At 37.0% G+C, this 20838-nt stretch overlaps 2 protein-coding genes across 7 annotated transcripts in view; one reads left to right on the forward strand and one right to left on the reverse strand.

The window, feature by feature from the left end:
* Positions 1-8533: 8533 nt before the first annotated feature.
* Positions 8534-20838, reverse strand: part of LOC115418093 (putative tyrosine-protein phosphatase auxilin) — a 247364-nt gene continuing 235059 nt past the window's right edge. For all 6 annotated transcript variants that reach the window (XM_030132417.1, XM_030132414.1, XM_030132412.1 and 3 more), the window contains 5 exons: positions 19637-19774; positions 18946-19281; positions 17748-17896; positions 15779-15955; positions 8534-8846 (listed from right to left, as the gene is read on the reverse strand). In XM_030132417.1, coding sequence (XP_029988277.1) covers positions 8745-8846; positions 15779-15955; positions 17748-17896; positions 18946-19281; positions 19637-19774 — 902 coding nt within the window. In that variant the 3' untranslated portion in view covers positions 8534-8744. The remainder of the gene's footprint in view (positions 8847-15778; positions 15956-17747; positions 17897-18945; positions 19282-19636; positions 19775-20838) is intronic.
* Positions 12295-14079, forward strand: LOC115418094 (endogenous retroviral envelope protein HEMO-like). The gene is made up of 2 exons (XM_030132418.1): positions 12295-12541; positions 12700-14079. Exon 2 carries the CDS (start codon positions 12806-12808, stop codon positions 14048-14050), a length of 1245 nt encoding a protein of 414 aa, XP_029988278.1. The 5' UTR covers positions 12295-12541; positions 12700-12805; the 3' UTR covers positions 14051-14079.

Below are 20838 nucleotides of genomic sequence, written 5' to 3' on the forward strand. Positions count from 1 at the left end.
AGACAAGTGAATTATTACCATGAAATGTGAATTTAGACCATGAAATCTTGGAAATTTGTGGAAAAAAGCTTCCACTAATTTCACATATTACACATGATGAATTTTGCCACACACACACACACGCACACACACACACACACATCAATGTAACAGCATTGCTTGACATTTACAGTGTGTACAGTTGCAGGGTTTCTTTTCTTCTTTTAACAATGATGCGTTTGTCATGTGACAATACATGTTTTTTAACCCTTTCATGCACAGTGGTCACTACAGTGGACAGCTATTCTCCAGCTGTTCTCTTGTATATTCATGGGTTTTGTTGTTTTAGTTCCATATCAGCCAACACAGTGGACGCTTATGCATCATCCCATACACTGTAATTCATACCATTACTGTAACTTTGCTGTTCTTGATAAACCTGATCTGCAGTAACTTGTTTCAGTGTAAATCAACTGTTATTTGTTAGGGAAAAAAAGTTTTACTTATTTATTTTATTTTATTTTTTTTGCATATTATCTCCATGAAAAGAGTAATAATTAGTTTTAGAATATGTTAAAATGTGAGATTAAAATGTGAAATGTCAGATTTTATTTCATTGTTTTAATATCAATTTCTGATATTGGGTTTGAAACACGTTTCTTTACCTCAAAAATTAAATGCACGGACATTTTTGTAACTCCATGAAAAAAAAAAAAAAAACAACTTGATCACAATTTTTTTTTTCATGCCTATGGAGAAATAAAAACACTCAAGAGAAAAATCTTAACTAAGGTTCTCATGGTTAGTGCATGAAAGGGTTAATAGATCTTGGTCTTTTTTTTTTTCTTTTTTTTTTTTTTACACAGTACACTGTAAACTTGTATTTTTGTTCAATGGATGCTTTTTTTAGAGGATGTTTTAAGGTTCTATAACATGTCTAATCATCACCATCACTGTCAGAAACATCATCCCGTGTAGCTATATCTTCTGTTTCCTTCTGAACATTCACACAGTGCTGGCACCTACACAAATCAGATAGAGTTTCCAGTAATTGATTAAAAAAAAAAAAACACTTAATAATAAAACGTAATAAAAAATCTACTGAGTTTAGAGAGACAATCACAATCCATAAAAGACATGACAAACTGTGAAGCTGAAACTGCAGCACTGTGGTTCTGTTTATCTTTCAAATGGTCATTGTGGTCAGTTTCAGATGCTGCAGCTCTTTCATAATTCATAGTTTGAGTTCTTGTTTGTTCAGTATTAATTGTCAGCCTTGTAAATCCAAGCTGGACTGACTGTACATATCCTGACCAAGGAAAATAAAATTCTCACTTTGTGCAGTAATCTACACCTGGTTTTTCTGCCTTCGTCCATAATAATATACATTATATAAACTAAATGTCATCTAAAATCAACATTTATTTGCAACAAAGTATAGCAAACTATTACATCACAGGTGTCAAACATGCGGCCTGGGAGCCAAATCCGGCCCGCCAAAGGGTCCAGTCCGGCCCTTGGGATGAAGTTGTGAAATGCAAAAATTACACTAAGATATGAACGCTCCTTTTAGTTCAGGTTCCACATTCAGACCGATTCAATCTCAAGTGGGTCAAATCAGTAAAATACTATCATAATAATCTATAAATACTCACAACTCCACATTTTTTTTCTCTTAGTAAATGTAAATATTTCCATGTATTTACACTAAAACAAAGTATAATTTCACAAAAAAAAAAAAAAAAAGTGAATAACCTGAACAAATATGAACAACCTGAAATGTTTTAAGAGAAATGAGTACAATGTTAACAGTATTCTGCCTAATATTAAATGTTTTGTGTATTTGTAGACCCGCTGTGATCTGTGAGTTATAATGAACATGTGAAAACGATCAACTGAAGCATAATATTGTTAAATTACACTTATTGTTTCAGTTTGTTCATGTTATTCGCATTGTTTGAAAGGATAGTTTGTAGATGTAAATATTTTCATCGTTTAATTTTACTTTTTTTTTTTTTTTAACTCTAAAACATAGAGAAAATTTTGGAGTTGACATTATTTATATATTATGTTATTATTTTACTGGCTCAGCTCACTTCAGATCAAATTTTGCCGAATGTGGAACTGAACTAAAATGAGTTTGACACATGGAAGAAGTTCAAAATGACAGGCCCATTACATGATCAAAAACAAATTGATTTTAGCAAAAAAAAAAAAAAAAGGCTTCATTTTGAATGTCTGGGGTCGCCAGAAATTTGTGATGTTAAAATGGGGTCACGAGTCAAAAAAGGTTGGGAACCACCGGACCGGAAGTCAGAATTCTGAGTTTAAAGTCAGAATTCTGAGCAAATAAAGTCAGAATTCTGAGTTAAAGTCAGAATTCTGAGGGGAAAAAGTCAGAATTCTGAGGAAATAAAGTCAGAATTCTGAGTTTAAAGTCAGAATTCTGAGGGAAAAAAAGTTAGAATTCTGAGTTTTAAGTCAGAATTCTGAGGAAATAAAGTCAGAATTCTGAGTTTAAAGTCAGAATTCTGAGGAAATAAAGTCAGAATTCTGAGGAAATAAAGTCAGAATTCTGAGTTTCAAAGTCAGAATTTGAGGAAAAAAAGTCAGAATTCTGACTTTAAACTCAGAATTCTGAGGAAATAAAGTCAGAATTCTGAGTTTAAAGTCAGAATTCTGAGGAAATAAAGTCAGAATTCTGAGGAAATAAAGTCAGAATTCTGAGTTTCAAAGTCAGAATTTGAGGAAAAAAAGTCAGAATTCTGAGTTAAAAGTCAGAATTCTGAGTTTAAAGTTAGAATTCTGAGGAAATAAAGTCAGAATTCTGAGTTAAAGTCAGAATTCTGAGGAAAAAAAGTCAGATTCTGAGGAAATAAAGTCAGAGTCTGAGGGAAAAAAAGTTAGAATTCTGAGTTTTAAGTCAGAATTCTGAAGAAATAAAGTCAGAATTCTGAGTTAAAAGTCAGAATTCTGAGGAAATAAAGTCAGAATTTGAGGAAAAAAAGTCAGAATTCTGAGTTTAAAGTCAGAATTCTGAGTTAAAGTTAGAATTCTGAGGAAAAAAAGTCAGAATTCTGAGGAAAATAAAGTCAGAATTCTGAGTTTAAAGTCAGAATTCTGAGATTAAGGTCCAGTGGCCCTAATCCTGTTCCGTAAGAAAGTAATATGAAAACAATGAAATAAAAACATTTTTAATGCTGCAAATCTGTTTTCTCCCATTTTAACACATTCTAATCCTAGTTATTACTCGCTTCATGGAGAGAACGTGCAAAAAAAACCTTTGTGTCTAACAAAAACAAGTGATTTACACTCAAATATGTTAGTGCACATCAGTTTTATCAAGAACAACAAAGGTACACTAATGGTCTGAATGTCAGTGTGTATTATGGAATGGTGCATAAGCGTCCACTTTGTTGGCTGATATGGAACTAAAACAACAAAACCCATGAATATACAAGAGAACAGCTGTAGAAGAACTGTCCACTGGAGTGACCACTATGCATGAAAGGGTTAAACTGAAATGTCCACAGAGTCCACATTCCACAGTGGATGTGGAGAATTTTGTGCCAGATACAAAATATTGTTATAAACTACAGGTGGATCAAATTGGAGGCTAATTGGAGTCGTTTAGAATTTTTTATGAACTTTCAAAAATTGCTCAATGAGAGATAGGAAAATTGTAGATTTTGTGACCTTGCTGTGACCTTGAACTTTGGCCTACTTGGCCCAAAATTTCATGGGTTGGTCCCAGAGCCTAGGCCTATCTGTGGGTACAATTTGGTAAAGATGGTTGGAATACTTTTCCCGTAAAGTTGCTAACAAACAAACAAACAAAGACACAAAGCAAAGTGATCACAATACCGCCTGGCAGAGGTAATAATCAAACAAACCGAACCAAAAACAATACCCCTTGCCTCCCTTTCGGGGGGCGGGGTAATAAATATCAACAAATGTAAAGGAGAAAAAAAGGGACAGTGTTTATGTCCTTCTGTTCACTATTTATTTCTGTGCACTGCACTTGATCATTATGTACATCCTGTAACTGTAAACAGAACTGAAAAGGAACACATGAACAGAATTCTACACAGTTTAGTAATACTTGAACAGCAGACAGGCAAACACAGAACATACAGTAGTCTGTATCCGAATGGGATCGTCTCCATACGTACCACAACTTCAAACAGCACACATCCATCGACTACAATAGAGAGGTTATCTTTTAACTTAGCTGTAAGATCGCAGATAGAGAGTTCAGTCGGCGAAGGAGCGTATGCGGGTTATTTCACATGTAGGTTCTCAGTGTAAATAGAGCACAGAAGCACATACTACACACTTCCTGTGTCTAGTAAGTCACCAAAGAAATCAGAGTTCGACATTTTCAGCCTGAGACCCAGTGTCTATTTAGGGGTAACCTTCTTAAAAATCCGCCTGGAGTTTAGGTCAGGCGCCGCCCTGTGAGTCATCTGATCCGTTTGAGACAGTTTTTACAGCGTTCAGACTCCACTCGTCAGTATTCAGGCGACGTCTTCACACGGGTGAGTACACTGCAAATCCTGGAAAAGAACACACTCCGCTTTCGACAAAGATGAAGGAATTCACGACGGTTAACAATCCGAAAAGAGTGAAAGCGTGGAAGTAGAAATCAAGAGAAGTTCAACATGTTATGACATCAATCCTGCTCTATTTATGAGTCTGAAAATAAATATGTGGATTTAAAAGAAGGGTTTTATCCGACTGAGAATCACTAATCGCTCAGTACATGTACAGTATGTTGTTTTTGCATATATTAGTCAGTGGCCCATCAGTTTCATAAATACTTCAAACACATGTCTTAACTAAACCATGAACCAAAAGCAGAAGAAGGAAAAACCATCAATCAGAGAAACAGTCAGTCAGAATAGTAGTGATCTTACATGGTGTGATATTTAAATTCACTGTACAACTCTTGAAATCAACCATAATCCTTATGTTATGTTTGTATTATTAATCCAGACAAAAGCTGCATGATTATTATAAATAAAAGTGTCAGTGCTGTGACAAAAAAAAAAAATGTCCAAATGGTAAACAAATGACATCAAGTAATCAGCGCGATCCAGTAGAATGACATAAATGTGTTACGATCAGACAGAAATGGTTCATTCAGGATATGGAGGTGAGAGATTCAGCAAAAACACGTTAATTCCTTCACGAAGCTGCACGTTTTACATCTTATTGCATTGGAATTTCTAGTGTCAGTGATCTCGATACAGTATCTAAATGACAAGTTTTGGATCACCATTACTTGCGATTTCTGCAGAGTTAAAAAAACAACAAAACAACAACAAAAAAAACAAAACAAAAAAGATAAAAGATAGCGGCCACAAAATCTGACGTTTTCCTTTACATACAGTAGCTGATAAATGCACCCCTGATACACACAAAGTATGAAAACAATCAAATCAGCTGGAAAAATCAACAGAATAAAGTAGCTTCCTTTCTGTATGTCTTACTTTTGTGCTTTGACTGAGTTTGTTGGTTGTTATCCAAAAAAAAAAAAAAGAAGTATGTATGGGTTTGCATGAGGCTCCATGGTGCTTCATGTGCTAATTCTTAAACAAATACTCTGAGTTTCCAGTCGATGTGGAGCCGCATAAGGCAGAGGAGTAAGAATGGAAAATCTGAAACCTTCAGACTTGTATTTTTATAGTGTAACCTCATTTTCATTTAATATAGTTTTATTTCCAATTGCCTAAACTTAAAGGTCGATGTAAATGGTAGTTGACGTCTTTGTTTTCATATATTTTGCTCTGATTAAACCGCGTATTTCAGAAGGAAAGCATCAGTTTAACCCTCAAAGACCTAAACAGCCACTGGCGACCAAAAGCATCGACTGATCTAAAATGTTTAACAACTTTTTAACCACGAATCCTGTCAGTCTATATCATAATACTGGAAGGTCTGAGAGTGTCTGTGTGTGTTTATGTGTGTGTCTGCAGGGTTCTAATAAATGTAGATATTTTTAACTCACTGATTTGGTACCTACAGTTGAGGAATACTCCCATCTCGACTACGGATGTACACAATTAATCGACTAACGATTAATTGTTGATAAGAATTTCCTCAATTAAATTATTAACTGTCGGTTAATTGCCTTTATCTACCTGTCCACACCTGTCCGAAGGCTGACGGTTTGTCCGCGCTGCGACGCTGCAGCTGGGATAGCCGGTTATTGAACTGGATCATGGCGTTGATGAGTTAGAATGTCTTTATGGACATGGAGTCAAACACAGACCGGCCTGTCTGTTTGTGGGAGCGGTGCACCCCCGAATAAATACACGCACAAATGTGGGGTCGGTATCGGAGCGTTTTCCCTGGAGGTTGGTGTAGTCTACAGTCAGTGAGACAGAAGTTGAAAACATCCTCCAGGCTCCTGATTCGGGCCACAGGTATGTAATGAATTTGCGAAGCTTCAGGAGGTGGGGAAAAGATAAATGAGCGAAAAGTTTCAGTTTCACTTCTGCGGGGGAAAGGACTGCACCGCCCCTATAGTATTAGAAGTAGGACAGAAAGTGATGCAGTTGCCAACCAACATGCGCACATCCCCCGGCCGTACTGCGTGCGTGTGAGTACCCCCCCACCCCCACCGGCAAAATGCACGCGCGTGTACCCCCCCATTACACACCATCACATCAACAGATAAATTCCACAGGAAACACTGACTGTATCCAATGGTTCAATAAATCAATCATTAAGGAATATGACATGGTTTTGTCATGAAGTGTATGGACAATATTTAGCTTTTATTCTTATAGACCGTATTGAATAAGAAATTCAGGTTCTCAGGAAAATCGCCGCTTATCAATTAATTGTTAATCGATCGATAAGGGCAACCAACTAACGATTAATGAATTAATCGATAATTTGTTTAGTCATGAAGTGTATGGACAATATTTAGCTTTTATTCTTATAGACTGTATTGAAAAAGAAATTCAGGTTCTCAGGAAAATAGCCGCTTATCATTTAATCACTAATCGATCGATAAGCGCAACCAACTAACGATTAATGAATTAATCGATAATTTGCATCCCTAATCTCGACATTAAATATCTTTTTTCTTTAAAATTCCCTTTTTCAAAGTCAGGAGGGACTGATTTAATTCTCGTAGCTAAGCAGTTGCTAGGGGGAGGGACAGGAAGTAGCCTTGTACATCAGCCTTGCATGATGGGAAATGGAACGGTCAAGGAACAGACTCGCAAAAACGGTAAGTTGATAGGACCAGTATTTTGGGAGATATTAGTTGTTTTGTATGAAGTGGCTGGGATAAGCTCCAGTGACCCCCGTGACCCTAGTGAGGACAAAGGGGGTTCAGAAAATGAATGAATTAGTTATTTTGGAGTATGGAAGTCAATGGCTGAAGGCAATTCCACATTGGGGCGCCAATGACGGTGGACAGGAAGCGCAGTTCCACGCTGCATGTTGGGAAATGAAGTTAAAAACAGGAACAACACATTTACGGTCAAGGAAGAGACTAGCAAAAACGGACCAATACTTTGGGAGATATTAGTCATTTTGGAATACAGTCACATTATAATCACGTTGCTATGTCCATGACGGTTGAGGGGAAGCGCAGTATCGCGTTGCATGATGGGAAATGAAGTTAAAAACAGGAACGACACATTTACTAACTTCAGTCCCCAGATATCGGTATTAATATAATAATTGTCGTCTAAATTTTAAAGAATGACTTACCAAACAATTTTTATGTCAGTACTTATAAAATATAGACTAACAGCTCTCCCCAGCATAAAAACGGGTCAACGCGCAAGTACATGTAAATAATTCAGATAAAATGAAGTTTATCAGCTATTCAGCGGCATTAGATTGATCTATTTTTGGGACATTCAGAGGCTGATTCACCAGTAAAACCCATAGTTTGACAAATGACTGGTTGTAGATGCTTATTCTTATGTTGAGTTAATGATATGTTTAGCAGCAAAAGTCACTTTTGATAGAATAACCTCTGAATGTACTCTGAGCTTTAACTCACATCTACATGGTCCTTTATTCCCAGATATGAAAATAACTTAAAAAAAAAAGTAAAGCACAGAGAATAATATTATAACAGATACTGATAACTCATTTAAGAAAGAAAAAAATTCATTTGGAAGTTGCCACAAAACTAGTTGTGGGTCTTTAAGGGTTAAATGTAATGTTTTCAGGAACATTCATTTGCATAAAAAAGCTGATATGGTTAATTTGGATCCAATTTCCACACAAAGTAAAAGTCTTATGATAAATGGCTTGATGGCTGTTAAATGCCTGTTGTGCCTCAGACTCTGCGTCTAGAGCTGATTCTTGATCATTCACTCCCTGATGTGTTTTCCTCTTATCTTGTGTGTCTGGTTTCCTATGTTTGATGCGTTTCCTCAGAGGGAAGACCTCCTGTTTTTCTCAACATCCCAGTGACTCTGCTTTGATTGGTGGGTTTTTGCGGCTAAGGACACTCAACACGGACGGACGATGCTGCACCACATACATACAGTACATTATTAGCGCTACTGGGAGTCTTTTATTTTCCGTTTTGCTGTTAGTATGCGTACTGTACTGTAGTCTTTTTGTCATCTTTGCAGATCAACTGGATGGTGGTTTGGGTGTTGAGAAAAGAAGCACGGGTTGAAGCATACAGTAGGTATAAAGGCAGATGTTCATGGGTTCGCAGCTGACCGGAGGTGATGACAGAACCAGCAGGGACTTCCTCTCGCCTCCTCTTCCCCTTTTTTTGTTCAGTAGAGGGGTTTTTGTCCTTGACTCTCAAATTCCGACCAGGCATCATTTAGTTCCATGAAAATCATCTTGGCATATTGTTCGTAGGGTTGCCCTGTTGCCTGCAAGAGAAGAAAAGAAATGAAAATTGGTAAATAACTAAGCCTCCATCCTGTTCCACGTCTTCCTGACTCATCACCGTTGGCAAAATATAACACCCCTGCTTTGACAAAACACACAGAAATGTACAAGCTCAAATACAGTTCAACCAATGGAGAACAAATCAGCTGTTGTTTCTTCCTTTGTCCACCAAATTAACTAAATCTTTTATCCCTTTTTTTATATTTCCAGGTAAAATATTGTGAAAAAGTCTCAGGCTATGTTTAGTTTGGTTGTTTTTACCGAGTTGAAATGAGCATACAGTGTCTATAAAAGTGAATGAATATAAATGAATCACAAAGGAATGGAGCAGAATGAAGGGGATTACATGACTGGTGCAAAATATAAATAATCATTGATCAATAAGTAAGTAGTGCATAAATACAACAACAGCCAGAAACAAGTCTGAGGTGCCGTAATACAAAATAAAACTCCTTTTATTAATTATAGAGATACTGTCACAGTCTCCATTAGGGCATAAGACAAAATATAAGCTTAATGTTAAAACCTTTTTAAAAATTGATTTCCTAAACCACCCCCCCATTTTTTTATTTTATTAATTCTTTTTCTTCTCCTTTCTCTTTCTTTCTTTACTCAGTAATTTGCCTGAAAACCAATGACCACTGATATTTGTCTGTGTAAGAGGCCTCCCCTGTACAGCCACAACATTATCAGCTTCTATCAATACCCTTTATCAATCAATCAATCTGTATTTATAAAGCACTTTTCATACATTAAGGATGTATCACAAAGTGCTTTACATATAAGTTTAAAAATCAGTACCACCCCCCACCCACACACCCACACATATGCACACCCACAAGCACACACATACTTAAAAAGACTGAGCACGAGATGACCAGAAAGTAAAAGTAAAAGAGGAGGCGCTGTCTCAGGAAACCATCCACACCAGGAGGCAGCCGCCGACCCCGGCAACCAGGCGCCAGCGACACAGAACTGCATCTCAACCAGTGGGAGAGGGCCAACTGCCACTGCATCGTGGCGGCAGGGACCCCCACCCACCAGAAAGGAGCAGACCCCAGTGAAAGAAGGCGCCATAGCCACCAAGGTCCACAGCCGCCCCATGGCACGGAGGGCTCCCTGTGATGAAACACTGGAGAATATAGACAAGAAACATTAAAAAGATATAAAAGCATTGATTAAAAGAATCTAAATGTAACACATATATATGAATATAATATACATATTAAACATTAAAATGATAAAACAGAAGCATTGGTTAAAAGAATTTTAAGACATATATATGTCGAGGCCCAAAACGGAATCTAGCCCGATTCAGAATCGGGCCGGCCCAGAATGGAATTCTATTCTAGGCCGGCCTAGAATGGAATCCTGCTGCTATAATGTTATTTTTATACCATGTTTAATGCAAATGATTTAAATTATTACAAAAATCAATACATGGAATTTGCAAATATGTGAAAAAAAAATGAAACAAACAACATTTTAATTGTAAACTATAATACACTTTATTTACAAATAGAACCTAGTGGTACTCTCCACCAATATATGGTACAGTGAAATCGACTGAAATTGACAATAGTTACTCAAGGTATGTAAGACTGAAAATGTAAAATTCTGACAAATTATGGAATTATGGATCATTTGAATTAAACATGGTATAAAAATAACATTATAGCAGCAGGATTCCATTCTAGGCCGGCCTAGAATGGAATTCCATTCTGGGCCGGCCCGATTCTGAATCGGGCAAGATTCCGTTTTGGGCTTCGACATATATATAAAAGTATAACTATAAAACATCAGAGTGGATAAAACAGAGGCATTAGTTAAAAGCCAAATTAAAGAGGGGGGTTTTGAGCCTAGTTTTAAAAATTTCTACATTCTCTGCGGCCCTGAGGTTCCCTAGCAGGCTGTTCCAAAAGCGAGGACCATAATGCTGAAGAGCAACCTCGCCATGAGTTTTTGTGTCAGCTTTCAGAACTGTTAAAAGGCCAGTGTCAGAGGACCTCAGGGTCCACGAGGGTTCATATGGTAAAAGCAAGTCTAAAAGATAAGAAGGAGCAAGACCATTAAGACAGTTAAAAATGATTAAAATGACCTTAAAATCAATCCTGAAACACACGGGGAGCCAATGCAGTGATTTTAAAACTAGTGGAATGTGACCACTGTTGTTAATAATAATGATTTTTTTCTTCTTTTTTTTTCATTTATTGTTTACCAACTCCTGTCTTTTCTTTCATTTCTCTCTCTCTCTCTCTCTCTCTCTCACTCACACACACACCAATGTATAATGATGAATATGTAATTAGTATCTGTTTTTGTTTTGTCTTATTTGTTGTCATGTCTTTCACATGTTTTGTTATGTACTGCCCACTTAATTAAAAAAAACAAAAGGACAAAAAAACCTTATGGGATGCTAATCACGTTGATCACGTGACAACAACTATCTTTAAGTATGACAAAGAAAAAGGAAGAGACATACAACAGGCCATTTTGTACTTCTTTTTCAACTAAATTAATCAATGAAGAATTAAAAAACAAAACCTTGGCAAAGTATGTAATGGTAATGAATTCAAAATATACATTGTACAAATTTAGTAAATTTACGTCCAATTTTTTTTCATTCAAGAAAACAAGAAAATGTAGGAATTATATGCAAAGTGTTAAAAATTAATAAGGTATTTTGTGTAAACTCTGTTCCCATAAAAAAGTAGCTTGAACAATAAGACGCATTTGACACAAATTAATGCCGTACATCTGAACAAAAGCGTTAAAACCAAACTAAGAGCAAAGGGAGATCACACTAGACATTTACCACTTTGGTTTGTAAAGATTATTTTTTCCTAAAACTTCTGCTACATGTACATATTTCCTGAATATTAATGTTGTGTCTTAATACAGACACAGAGACATGTATGTGTAGTCATTATAACTTTGCAAACCTAGTGGTGGACGAAGACTTTTGCACTTTCCTGTAAATGAAAGTGGATTAAAGAGATGGTAGAAGGTTTTTTTGATGTTTTTATTCACCACTTTGTCTTTGTCAAAGTGTCTTTGTCGTCTTCCACAAACTAAAAAAGTAAATATCATTTTTAACTACTATGTTTATTATATATAGACTATATTGTATATTAGTGTAAAGCACTTTTCTATATGTTTTTATGTGGGTACTGTTGTTTTTTGTGAGGTGGTGCAATTGTATCATAGACTACAAACAAAAAGTTAAGGATATTTTTAATTTTTGGGCTATTTTTTTCAGTTGGGATTCTTGCACAGCGCTTTTTACTTTTTTGTGTTTGAATTGAATTGAAACATATTTTTTTAATGACCATACATAGTTTTATTTACAAATGGCAAAAATGACAAAAAAAAGACCAAAAAATAAATAAATAAATAAATATCCTCAACTTTTTGTTTGTAATGTATCTGACCCACGGACGGTTGACCCCTTTGAGATGATTGAAACCCCTCTGTGTTGTGATGATTAACTGTTGGGGACTGATCTTGTGATTAACTCAGCAGATGCCGTGATTGTTTGCCTTTCAAAAGAGCGGTATGCTGGGTAGAAACCTCGACTGGATGTTCATTATTTCACAACAGATTTTAGAGCTGAAAGGGAACTCTACAGCAGTATTCCAGACAGGAGAAAGAACACAGGTCCAGTCTAGGAACACGGGTAAGGACATTTTCTGGCTACTTTCCTGATTGCCTTTATAAATAAAGCCTTAGTCTCATAGTTGTCTTTGTTTAACTCCCAAAAAACATATTATGTTTTGTGTGGAAACCAGTTGTGCAGTGCTCAGTCGTTCCTAATTCACTTCATGCATTTTCCAGGTTCAGACTTCTCTTCTGAAACTGAACAGAGCTGAGGTTTGATGACTTTATTCTGAGAAAATCTGGAAAAAAGTGGAGCTTAACTGTGTCAGATCTTTGTGTATCGATGCCTTTTGCCCTCTGTCTTCTGATCCTGATCCTAATGGACTCCAGCGCTGGAGCTCCACCGGACAAGAAAACCCCGGATGTAAGAGACGAAGACATCAATGTTTTTCTGATGATGGCGTGGCAAGTGGCTCGACACATACAGCAGAATTCCAGCTGTTATGTGTGCGGTCTGATGCCGTACACCGCCGGAGAAGGTTTACCTCTGATGGCGTTACCGGCCTCTGACTGTGACACCTGCCACCTCCTCCACATCCACACATCCCAGTCTTACTCCCACCCCGACTGCCCTGAGATCGCCAAAATGAGGCCACTGAACTGCTCCGGAGGTCACGGAAACTGCGATAGATGCCTTCAAACGCCTAAACCTGTTCCCATAATGCTCATCCCTCAGCCGTTCCCTTGGTGCCTCGAGAATGATGGGAAAACCCCCGTGGGACGATCGGACTGCGTTCATACGTATAAGTGGGACCCGAAACAAACCCAGAGGGACTTTGAGTCTCTGAACGCTGCTCCTCATCAGTGTTTGGACGCAGCCGGTTCAGCTCGGCTCAACGCCCTCGCCCATCGTACGGCTATGTGCTCCATCTCGTCTCCCGTTGGGATGTACTGGGTCTGCGGAAGCCTCGCGTACCCGTATCTTCCGGTGGATTATAGCGGACGCTGTGGTTTGGCGTATGTTGTCCCGGCTATGAGAGTGGCCCGCTCGCTGCCGAAGAAACCTCATCATCGAAAGCGCCGTGGAGCTTCGGACATCTTCGGGACGCACCATCAGTCAGGCTTAAAGAACGTACTCGGCCCCCTTCTTCCTTTTTATGGAGTCATGTCTGCATTAGATCAAATTTCTGATCTGTCACACGCAATAGAAACTATAGCTAATGAAACTGGGAGGGCGCTGCAACTCATGTCCAGTGAACTGGCCTCTGTCCGACTACTGGCCCTGCAAAACAGAGCTGCTTTGGATTTTCTTTTGTCTGCACAAGGGGGGACGTGTTCTGTTATCGGCTCTGAATGTTGTACCTTTGTGCCTGAATACAATGCAACGATTAACGACATAGTTAATCACCTTCATGTCACTGCTACATCTGTTCACCAGGAGAGTAGTTCTTTATTTGACTGGTTAAAACCTACTTTTGGATCACTGACTCATCGTTTTGTTGAAGGTATGATTATTTTAGTTATTGCTTTGGTATTATTGTCATGTTTTGTATCTTGTCTGAAAAAGTTCCTTTTCAATATTAAGTGATGAAAAGAGAATATTATTAATAAAAATTGTTGAACTTTTACCAGTATTGTGCATTGACTTGTTTAATCTGTCCATCGGCCTACAGGGTGAATTTGTGAAATGCAAAAATTACACTGAAGACATTAACAGTCAATAGTGTCAAAGTAATTTTAGTTCAGATTCCACATTCAGACCAGTTCAGTCTCAGGCAGATCTGACCAGTAAAATACTATCATAATAACCAATACATAATGACAGCTCCAAATTTTTCCTCATTGTTTTAGTGTAAAAAATAAAGTTATATGGCAAGATTTACATTTACAAACTTGCCTTTCACAAAAAATGTGGACAGACATGAACAACCTGAAATATCTTACAAGAAGAAAGTGCAATTTTAACAATATTCTGCCTGTTATTAAATATTTTCTTTAACTGTAGATCCACTGTGATCTGTAAGTTGTAACGTACACGTGTAAATTATAAACTGAGGCAGAATATTGTTAAAATTGCACTTATTTTTGTTAAGAATTTTCAGGTGGTTCATGGTATTCACATTTTTTAAAGGATAGTTTGTAAATGTAAACATTTTCAAAATGCAATTTTACTTTGAGAGAAGTTTACAGTTGACATTATTTATTGGTTACTGTGTTATTATTTTACTGGGCCACTTGGTATTGGTCTGTATGTGCTTCACTTTGTCTCTTTTTTTGACAATAAACATTATTTCTAAGTGTTTGTCATCAGGGCCTTGGTCAAAGGCTCTGTGGTGTTGGTTTTCCACACCATGGGAGACTGGCAGAGAGACTCACTACTCCCTCTACTGGTCACATAGTTCCCCACCTCGTCAGTGTAAATGAATTCAGTTCATTTCTCTACAATCCAATACATATAGCTTGTTTAACGTTGTTTGTTGCTCATCTAGTCATACTATTTAATAATAAAAACGTTATATTAATATCTCAAACCTGCCTTATTGACAGGCTTTGAAGAAAAGCATGGAGAAAATTTTCAAAGTCCAATTTCCATTCACATTTAAATCCATATACTTTGGAAAAGAGAACCAGGGGATAAATTCACAGGATAAGTATCTATTCAGAATATTGTCGGTGGTAGGTAAAAAAGCCATCATTAGGAGGTGGCCAAGAAAGGATGCACCAAAAATGGAGGACTGGGTAGAGGTTATAAGTGCCATCTATAGGATGGAGAAGTTGACTTTCTCTGTCAGACTTGACTCAGACAAATTCACCAATTTTTGGAAAAACTGGGTTGATTTTGTCACACCATTAAGAGCTGATTTTACTTGATAAGAGTAACATGCATATAGACCCATGTAAACCCTTATTTCTCATTAACTCTCTTTTAGGTTACTGTGTATATTTTTGCAATTTCTGTCAATGTTCCCCTGTATGAGTATGTTTTTGTCTTTTGTTTGTTTTTCTTTGCATTTATAGGAGTTATATACATGATGTGAAATGCTGGGAATATAATAAAATAAAATTAATAAAATTAATAATAATAATAATAATAATAATAATAATAATTACATTTTAAAAAACTTAAAACCAAGTTGCCTGATTATGTAATGCTTTAGTTTCTGCAGTATTTGTTCTTCAGTATAAACCTCCTCTTAAGTATCACTAGTTTTAGTGATCTAAGAACCCTATATCTATATGCTGATACTGTTGAGGGCCACTGTTTTTTTCCCTCCATGCAGACAGATGAAGACCCTCCAGGCAGTACAAGTCTCACCTTATCTGGGTGGACGACCAGGACGGCTTTACGATAGACCTTCTTGACCTGTTCTGGGGTAACCAGGTCAGCCATGCCCACGGGCTTCCAGCGGGTTTCCCCCTCCCACAGCACCGTATGCATGGTGGACAGAAGGGCACGGATGTTACGCTCCTTACCCTCGATCCAGTCCAGAATCTGGGACACACACATCAGACAGAAAGATTAACCAGCAACCACCAGATCTGGAACAATCATGAGCAGAAACGCTTTTACTTTGGCTCTGGTCTAATGTTTTAAACGCGTAATTATTTCATGGTTTGGTCAGGAGAGACCTGCTTAATTAACCCTGGGATAAACAAAAAGGGTTTTGAGTACACTATCCTACTTTTGGGAACTAGTGAATTGCTTCTATTGTGCTACTCTGGACAGTGTTGGACACACAGATGGCAAATAAATAAATAAACACAATGAATGATCTTCACACACCCATCTAACAAAATATAAATATGCAAGAACCAAGACACTTCTGCTGTTTCTCAATAAAACTCATTTACAACAGAAAGCATTAAGTACATTTACTCAAATACAGTGCTTTATCATTTTACTGTATTTCTATTTAATGCCACTTTATTCTTCCGCTTCACTACATTTCAGGGAAAGTATTGCTGTTTTTTTCCACTGCATTTGTTTGACACTTGTTATTTTTTTCATTTAAAAAAAAAAAAAAAAAAATATATATATATATATATATATATATATATATATATATATATATATATATATATATATATATATATATATATATGATGGTAACAAACTGGAGCTGGATTCAGACAAGTCAGTAGATTCTATAATAAATGTCAAATAAAATAAAAGTATGAACATTTTATAGCTATGTGTCTCTGCTCCTTTAAGACACAAAATATAAGGGTTTTTACCATATCATTCTAGATCACCTGGTGTGACAAAATGTGGAGAAGGCATGAAAAATAAAAAATTCTGATGTGAAACAAGGACAAAGTGCATCCAGGGGACAAAACTTTATGGGCAGTATATTATTAGTACAAAACCCTTTGTGAATACATGCAGGATATAATGCAGATAGTGGGAAGAAACCATTGATTGTGGATCAGGCATGATGTGTTGAAATGGTACAATGCAGTAACATACTGCTAATGATTATGGTGATATCAATCAATCAATCAAAGTTTATTTATATGGCACTTTACAACATCATAAAGAAGACCAAAGTGCTTTACATCAAAAGCATGATTAAATTAGAAGATAGCAATAGTTTAATCAAATACTATAAAAATGCATAAAACAATAAGACACAACACACAGTGAAAAAATAGACCACAGATTTAAAACCTAATAGTGTCTCAGCATTAATGATGCTGTGATATTCTATATGGACATGCAGCTATCTCCATTTTAAGGAGCCTTGATTCAGTACATCATGTTTCTTTATGTTTCATTTCAAATGCAAAATCTCTCACTCACCACTGCATTCGCTATACCAAGATAAAAAACAAACTTACATTTAGAAGTGTTGGATAATTTATCTTGTTTTAATAGTTAATTTCTTCTTTTAAAGGGGTCATATTTTGCTAAACCCACTTTTCTTAGTCTTTGGTTCATTTATTTGTGCATTTGGACCCTAATAGTTCCAAAAATTTGAATTTGAACCCTCCAGGTGCTGCAAAGCTATCTTTATATTAATTTTGGCAAAAATCTAGTGGATTTCTACAACCTTTTTTAATTCCTGCTTGATTTGCTACGTCTATAAATAGTTACATCATGACATTTGCACATATAAGGTCAAGACTTCCAACAAACATTTCTCCGAGTACACCATAATTGTTTATCAGCAGCAGTGGTTGTAGCAAAAACTGTAAATATGACCAGACTTCGAGCCGATTCCCTAACATGTTCAGTTGTTGGTTGGATGGGACAGAGCAGCACACATTAGAAAACTGGGGCGTACCTTTATTTTTTCGGGGTCCATCTCTTTGGCCATCTCCTCTTTCCTCATCTCTGCTATAGTCCTGGGCCCTCTCTTCTCTTTGGTCCCTGCGAAGCCCTGACCGGACAGCAGGTCATCAAAGTTGGCATCTGAGGCCCTGGGCTTTGAACCTGCAAAAAGAAAAACACAAAGACAAAAAACTTATTTTTTTATTTACTTGGTCTTTTTTTTTTATTCTCCGTAATTTGATGCAATACAGTGTAAGCATTACTAAGCCTTCACAAAACCTCAATTTCTAAGTTTAAAAACATAAGATAGTCTAAAATGGTGTTTTCTTTGTCTCTATAGATCTGAAGATGAACCTGGTCTTTGCTTATCACATAGATTATTGATACTCCAAATCAAATATTTATTTACTGCATCATTCTATTCACATTATGGTTTAATGGAGATAAAGTTTCTCATGTTCCTTTAGCACCCCCTATAGACATGATACCATATCATTTTTACAGGATGTCCTCGACCAGGGGTGTCAAACATACGACCCACAGACCAAAATCAGCCCAGCAAAGGGTCCAGTTGAATGAAGATATAGTCAAGAAGTGTCAAATCATTTTAGCTAGGGGGCAACATACAGACCAATTTGGTCTCAAGTGGACCGGATCAGTAAAATACTATAATAATAACATATAAATAATGACAACTCCAAAATTTTCTCTTTGTTTTAGTGTAAAAAGTAAAATTACATGAAAATGTTTACATTTACAATCTATCTTTTCACAAAAAATGAACAAATATGAGCAACATGAAATATTTTAAGAGAAGTAAATGCAATTTGAACAATATTATGCCTCTTAGTAAATGTTTAGTGTATTTGTAGATCCACTGTGATCTGTAAGTTGCAATGCACATGTGTAAATGATAAACTGTGGTAAAATATTCTTAAAATTGCACTTATATTTCTTAAGAAATTTCGGGAGGTTTTTTGGTTGTTCATGTTCTTCACATTTTTTAAAGGATAATTTGTAGATGTAAACATTTTAATAATGTAATTTTACTTTTCTTTTACTGTTATTTCACTGGTCTGGTCCTGTTGAGGTCATATTGGACTATATGTGGCCCCTGAACTGAAATGAATTTGACACCTGTATCCTAAACTTTGTACATGTGTGATCCAACTTAAATAACACACAACATCTCAGCTCCCCCTCCTCCTCACCCATGCTGGCCTGTGCTTTGTTTCCTGCGCTGGGCGAGCCTCCTCCCATGGCGGAGAAGCTGACGTTGTAGTTGGGTCTGTTCTGGGGCGACGTGTGAGGCATGGAGGTGTGGCTGGGGCTGGGTTTTGGCTGCGGGGTCGGGCCCTGTCCTTGGGGTTGCCACCCTCCAGCGGTGCCCCCACCAGGCTGCCATGAGGGGAACCCTGCTCCTGTGTGGGACTGCCACCCTCCTGTGTGCTGAGGGGAGGGGGGAGGCCTGGACGGGGAGCCCATGGGGGGGAAGGAAGGAGTTGTTCCTGTAGGGGTGGTGGGCTTACTGGAGAACCCAGAACCTCCTGTTGAATAGAAGAGAGAATCTAAGTAATGGCACACACAGAGGATTAAGAAAATAAACTCATCTGATTATATTCAGTCATCACATATAATTCAATAGATAAATAACAGTATGCATTCATTCTGAACTGCTTAGTCCTCAAGAGGGTCGTGGGGATCCTAGAGCCTATCCCAGCTACCAATGGGTAAAGGTGGGGTCCATCCTGGACATGTTGCCAGCTAATATACAGATAAACAAGCATTCACTCTCATATTCACACCTACGGGGGCTTTAAATTGACAAGTTAATCTATTAAGGTGAATATCTTTGGACTTCAGAGTAAAGGTTTTTTTTTTTTTAGTTTTTCACTGACTAACCTCCAAGACTTCCTCCCAGGTTTCCAATGTCAGCGAACGGGTCCAGTGTGTTTGGCTTGGTTTGGTGGGTGGGGGTGCTGTGGACTGAGCTGGTGGGACTAGTAGTGGCCGACCGACTGCCCATGCCAAAGCCTCCTCCTTCATTTAAAAAAAAAGAAAAAAAAAAAAAAAAAACAGACATCAGAGAAATGTAGTGGAGTACATAGTACTCAGAGATATAGATAAGATAAGATAAGATAAGAATTTTCACTTATAACATAATCACCTAAAGAGTAACTTTTCCATGAGATATAAGAACTTATTTTTAGACAATAGATCTTGAAAATCTTATTTTAATAAAAATCTTACCAAGATAATTTTCCCTTGTTCCATTGGCAGATTTTTTTGCTAGACTTTTGCAAAAAAAATCTTGAATCAAGCAAAAAAAATCTGGCAATGGAACGTTATATTTTAAGTGTGATGAAATATTCTGACTAGAAGTGAGAAAAATACACTTGGTAAGATATGGATTTTTGCAGTGTGCTGTGATCTTCTCCATGATAAACACCTTTTTTTACCCTGTCTCTCCACTGCATTAGGCTGGGCAGCTATGGTTTTAACCAGGCAACTGTTATCATCTTTTTCGCTATCAGAAGCAGGATTCTCAATAAACATGTTTAATTTTTATCTATCATACCATCAGGAATCACTCCCAGAATGTCAAGTGCTGGTTCCAAGGCTAAATTAATACTCAGGATCTGTTCAATCTCCTTTTGGACATTTTTCCAGAAATCTTGTATTTTTGGACAAACCAAGAATATATAGGTAAAGTCACCCACTGCTTCACACTCCCTCCTACATAATTCAGATGTATTACTGTATTTCGACAGACTAAATGGGGTGTTAAAACACCACATTTTCACCTTCCAGTCAAATTCACTCCATGCTGGACTATTAATTTTTCCCTGAAACTTTTGTTTTTCCTGCTGTACATACTTCACATATATCAGATTGGATCTTAATACAGAAACTGACAAATGCACGTGTGGTCATTAGAACTTTACTAAACAATTAAGCCTAATTGGACTGGTACTGTACAATGGAGATACTCTAGTAAAATGCAAGTGCCTTTGAGCTCTCAGAAATATGGGATAAATTACAAACACACTAATTGACAGATTAAAGTAAAGTGTCGCTGATGTGGGAATATTTGTATTTCCTTG

The sequence above is a fragment of the Sphaeramia orbicularis genome, chromosome 4, assembly GCF_902148855.1.
Source record: "Sphaeramia orbicularis chromosome 4, fSphaOr1.1, whole genome shotgun sequence".
NCBI classification, from domain to species: Eukaryota; Metazoa; Chordata; class Actinopteri; order Kurtiformes; family Apogonidae; genus Sphaeramia; species Sphaeramia orbicularis.

What these genes read in the sequence shown, in the direction of transcription:
- LOC115418094 (XM_030132418.1), top strand. Translation starts at nt 12,806, where the DNA reads ATGCCTTTTGCCCTCTGTCTTCTGATCCTGATCCTAATGGACTCCAGC.